The sequence below is a fragment of the Coptis chinensis genome, chromosome 1 (genome assembly GCF_015680905.1).
Source record: "Coptis chinensis isolate HL-2020 chromosome 1, ASM1568090v1, whole genome shotgun sequence".
Classification (NCBI taxonomy): Eukaryota; Viridiplantae; Streptophyta; class Magnoliopsida; order Ranunculales; family Ranunculaceae; genus Coptis; species Coptis chinensis.
In genome coordinates this window covers 44,272,863-44,275,226 of record NC_141456.1, presented here as the reverse complement: position 1 = coordinate 44,275,226, position 2,364 = coordinate 44,272,863, and the positions used below count along the sequence as shown (strand labels likewise).

Sequence of the window (2,364 nt, the reverse complement as noted above, 5' to 3'; positions counted from 1 at the left end):
ATTACCACAAATCACACTAGATATATAAGAAATGATTTATGAATGCAGTTGGACTTAGTATTGGAAATGACGGAGTTTTAACTAGCATTTTTGGTGAACTCTATCAGAGTTTTAACTAGCATTTTCGGTGAACATTTTCGGTGAGATAAGAATGGCAATATAAGGGTGGCAATATATATTGGTTAGGCTATAGCCACCCTTATATTGCCACCCTTATCTGACACCCCTCCTGGTCCGTCAGATCTCATCTTGAGATCATCAGATCCAATTTCATTTAAAAATCGCGAAATTTCAAAATTTTAAACTATTTCAAAAACTAAAAAACAAAAAAAACATGAAAATACGCAAAATTGGTTTGGAAAACTCATCTCGGTCTTCTTCTTCTTCTCCAAAACCCAAAACCTTCAAACAAATTCATAAATTATTCAAACAAATCGGTTTGCAAATTTAAGCTGTCTACTAGAAACTGCTGATGTTTTTACAATCGTCTCCTTTGGATAAACTAATAATCAGATGGCGATAGATCCAAGTAATGAAGGAGGGGCAACTGAAGAGAAGAGAGATGTTTCTTCTGTTAAAGTACTAGCTAAAGACCCGAAGAAAAAAGATGACAAGAATAATAATGAAGATGACAATTTTGTAAAACCTTCAAATTTAAAATCCTATTTTTTTTTTTTTTTTTTTTTGAATATGTAGTCTGATGAGGATTTGGCATTGAAGCAACAATTGGAACTTTATGTTGAGAGAGTTCAGGATTCTAATCCTGGTATCCAGAAAATTGCTCTTGAAAGCATGAGGTAGTTGCCTAGAAAATTGTTTTTGTTTTAGTAAGGCAATAGTTTGAAAAATTGACAAGTTATGTTTAGTGGGTGTGAAAGTTAAGTTACTACATTTATAAGATCTTGCTCAGCTGTGGTAGTAGGGTGAGTTGAGTCCCCTGACGCACCCGCTAACAAGTTTTTGATATTGACTGTGTGTTCCGGTTGGGTTCAGAGTGTAGTAGCCATAATATGCAAATTATGCAGCATTTTATATTGTAAAGTCTGTAATCTCATTTTGAAAATATGTTCTCTATTTTTTTCCCCTATGTAGGAATGAGATTAGGACATCAACAAGGTCCATGACGTATGTTCCCAAACAGCTTAAGTTTCTACGTCCACATTATGGTACCTTGAAATCGTGTTACGAGACAATGGGAGATTCAGAGGAGAAGGTACCAAGTTAGATGAGTTTCTTATTTTCTTACTTGTTGGAAAGTGTTTTAGCTTATTATTTGATTTAATTTGTTTTCTTATTGTAGAAATATCTTGGCGACATACTCTCGGTTTTGTCCTTGACCATGTCTGCAGAAGGAGAAAGGGTATATTTTCTTCTTCTCGGCTTAAACCCTTTTAAGTTTCTTGTTTAACGCTTAAGACAGAACGATGTGCGCATCATTATTTTGGAATACTGGTTTCACCTCCACTTTCAACAAGTAATTGGTAACTCTATGATTGTATTTTATTATTATTGAATATGCTGATTGTATCATAGTATTTTTAACATGTGGGAGGATTCATCATTGAACTAGATCTAAACTTGCTTGTTCTTGTTATTGTTACTGACATTTGTATTCTTTTGATTCTCGCTCTAATATTATCCTTGAGGCAATGGCAAGAAGAAGCAAATGGATGCTTGATATCGTATTAAAGAGCATAATGGATGGAGCTGGCCTTCTTATGACTATAACTGTCTCGGTTTCGACTAATAAGATCTTATACAGCTACAAAGTTGATCATATAATTCAAAAGGGCACCAAAGATCTCAGGCGTGAAATGTGTGTGCTTGTGTTTTTTTTTTCAAGTTTCTGTAAATGTGTGCGCTCAAAGATCTCATACAACTTTCTATATTTCGTCTCTGTAAATGTGAAGCCTAAGCTGCAAAGAGTTGTAATTTTTTTCAAGGTGAACAAAGAATAGTTAACACCTCTTGTCACAGAAAGTTGAAATAATTTGCATTTTCAGTCCGTTTTTTGGAAGAAATAATTTGCATTTTCAGTTTGCTGTAAATTGTTTGTGGTAGATAGGCAGTGTAGAATAGGCAGATTTTTTTGTTGTGGATTTGAATGTGAGCTATATGTAGGATTGTCGCTAGTCTTGCTTAGGACATGTGATTTGAGACTTATTCATATCCCGTTGTTGGTGATTTGAGACTTATTCATTTTCCCTCTTCTGTTTGTTTCTCCTAGATTCATGTCAGATGAAATTGATAGTCAAGTGCACTACTACACCTTTATTTTTTCGTGAACTCTGACAGCCCAAAATTCAGAACTGAAACAAGGCAAAATTGTATAAGCTCAAGCCACAATTCTAACATGCAAAATTG

The 2,364-nt window shown here is 34.3% G+C and overlaps 1 protein-coding gene across 2 annotated transcripts; it reads left to right on the top strand.

Moving 5' to 3' along the window:
• Nucleotides 1-306: 306 nt before the first annotated feature.
• On the top strand, nucleotides 307-2,099 carry LOC147524207 (26S proteasome non-ATPase regulatory subunit-like protein). Of its 2 annotated transcripts, none has more exons than XM_086563095.1 (4): nucleotides 307-639; nucleotides 1,093-1,213; nucleotides 1,301-1,360; nucleotides 1,647-2,099. In XM_086563095.1, the coding sequence occupies exons 1-4, from the start codon at nucleotides 608-610 to the stop codon at nucleotides 1,956-1,958; spliced, it is 525 nt and encodes a 174-aa protein (XP_086419221.1). In that variant the 5' UTR covers nucleotides 307-607; the 3' UTR covers nucleotides 1,959-2,099. The 2 variants fall into 2 exon arrangements, with proteins under 2 accessions (XP_086419221.1, XP_086419224.1); XM_086563098.1 differs by having other exon boundaries at nucleotides 360-797.
• Nucleotides 2,100-2,364: the final 265 nt, after the last annotated feature.

What these genes read in the sequence shown, in the direction of transcription:
- LOC147524207 (XM_086563095.1), top strand. Translation starts at nt 608, where the DNA reads ATGACAAGAATAATAATGAAGATGACAATTTT. An exon ending in ATAATGAAGATGACAATTTT is followed by an intron (nt 640 to 1,092) that starts GTAAAACCTTCA and finishes TCCCCTATGTAG; the next exon opens with GAATGAGATTAGGACATCAA. An exon ending in TGGGAGATTCAGAGGAGAAG is followed by an intron (nt 1,214 to 1,300) that starts GTACCAAGTTAG and finishes TTCTTATTGTAG; the next exon opens with AAATATCTTGGCGACATACT.